General features: G+C 38.6%; 1 protein-coding gene across 1 annotated transcript; it reads left to right on the plus strand.

Annotated features, from left to right (window-relative positions):
• Positions 1-351: 351 nt before the first annotated feature.
• On the plus strand, positions 352-1,119 carry LOC107694815 (CD48 antigen-like; the record flags this gene model as incomplete). Its single annotated transcript, XM_016494499.1, has 2 exons — positions 352-657; positions 829-1,119. Coding segments are annotated over 2 exons (597 nt in total), but the record flags the coding sequence as incomplete, so codon positions are not given.
• Between the last annotated feature and the right edge of the window lie 1,084 nt (positions 1,120-2,203).

Raw genomic sequence — 2,203 nt, forward strand, 5'->3', positions numbered from 1 at the left:
GACAGACTGAAGCTGAACAATCAAACTGGATCTCTGACCATCACAGACATCACAGCTGAACATGCTGGAAAGTATTATCTACACATCAACTGACAAAAAAGGAAAACTTTCTATCTCAATGTCAATTGTGAGTTAAATATATGTTTCACCTGTTTTATTTTTTAATCACCAGATACAAAATTAATCCACACACCATTTTGCTCATTTTGTGTCCGTTCTGTTTTAATTAATTTTTTTATTTAAATTTTAAACTATTTACTTTTGTAAACAATCATAAAGTTATTTAAAAGTCTTAATCTGTGACAAACCCTCTTTCTGTTTGTTCTCTGTGTGTGTTTGGTGATGATGCAGCGAAGCCCTTGTCAGTGATGGAGGGAGATTCAGTGACTCTAAACTCTGGTCTCACTAAAATAACAGATGAGGATCAGATTGAGTGGATTTTTCTATTAATTAATTTAGTTGAGTTCAATAAACGTGATGACAGAATAACTGTATATGAGGATGTTCATGACGGGATATTCAGAGACAGACTGAAGCTGGACAAACAAACTGGATCTCTGACCATCACAAACATCAGAACTGAACATGCTGGAAGTTATAGACTACGGAGAACTGGAGGATTATATTCATCAAAAATAATCAGCGTTTCTGTCTACAGTGAGTAGAGATCATTTGTCCTGTCCTTCAAGTACTCTTAATTCATTGTCTATTTACATACTGAATTGTTAAATAATTTTGTAGTTTGAAATGACAGACCGTATAAACACTCACTCAGCACACTAAACTGAAAATAAGTGAATATTTCTCTTAATTCTCTCATGTTTCCAGCTCGTCTGCCTGTACCCGTCATCAGCAGTAACTCTTCACATTGTTTTTCATCATCATCATCATGTTCATTGCTGTGTTCAGTGGTGAATGTGAGTGATGTGACTCTCTCCTGGTACAAAGGAAACAGTTTATTGTCCAGCATCAGTGTGTCTGATCTCAGCATCAGTCTCTCTCTACCTCTGGAGGTGGAATATCATGAAAAGAAAAACAGCTACAGCTGTGTGCTCAACAATCCCATCAGCAACCAGACTCAACATCTGGACATCACTCAACTCTGTCCCAAATGTTCAGGTATGGCATTGAGCTGATCTCAGTTTTGTGTTTTTATTCCTCAGACTCATTGAAGCTGTGATCTGATTGGTTCTCTCTGCTCTGGTGGGCGTGGTTACTGTCATTGTTCTGGTTTATGACATCAGTGGGGAAGTCGTGGCCTAATGGTTAGAGAGTCGGACTCGTAACCCAAAGGTTGTGGGTTCGAGTCTCGTACCGGCAGGGATTGGAGGTGGGGGGAGTGAATGTACAGCGTTCTCTTCCACCTTCAATACCACGACTGAGGTGCCCTTGAGCAAGGCACCGAACCCCCAACTGCTCCCCGGGTGCCGCAGCATAAATGGCTGCCCACTGCTCCGGGTGTGTGTTCACGGTGTGTGTGTGTTCACTGCTGTGTGTGTGCACTTAGGATGGGATAAATGCAGAGCACTAATTCCTAGTATGGGTAACCATACTTGGCCACATGTCACGTCACGTCACGTCACGTCAGATCCAAAAGAGCATAATCCCTTGTGTGAAGAAATATTAGGCATCATAAATTTAAATATAAATTTGTAACAGTGGAATGGTTGTTACAAATGACTGTTTTCTAAATGAAACAATTGGCTTTCATATGGCCACTGTATTAAAGCCAAAGTGCTATAAAACAATTTTTAATTATCGATACTTATTGTAATATTTTTTAGATATTTTAATTAGCCTATGTTTTAGTACAATATCAGCATAAAAAAGGCCAATTATTTAATTTGTGTTGTCTTTATAATATCATGCTTATAATATACAAGCTCTCCAGCTAGTCAGATTTCAGCCTTTCAGAAAGCTTGGGTCATTATACATACGTACCTGCAGCTTTAGCCTTGGCAAAGTTTCTGTTGTTATGGGATTTAAAGTAGTGGTTTCTGTGCAGATTTTCGTCTGTGTTTCACACTAGCATAGGCTACTAAGATTTCAAATTTAGCACCTGTCAACTTTACTGACAGGTGACTCGAGGACGCACACTAATACTAATCACAATCCTTATTATTTTGTTAAAATTATTAACATTAAAGGGATAGTTCATCCAAAAATGAAAATCTGATGTTTATCTGCTTACCCCCAGGGCATC

This window comes from Sinocyclocheilus anshuiensis, unplaced genomic scaffold, assembly GCF_001515605.1.
Source record: "Sinocyclocheilus anshuiensis isolate Anshui unplaced genomic scaffold, SAMN03320099.WGS_v1.1 scaffold23846, whole genome shotgun sequence".
Lineage (NCBI taxonomy): Eukaryota > Metazoa > Chordata > Actinopteri > Cypriniformes > Cyprinidae > Sinocyclocheilus > Sinocyclocheilus anshuiensis.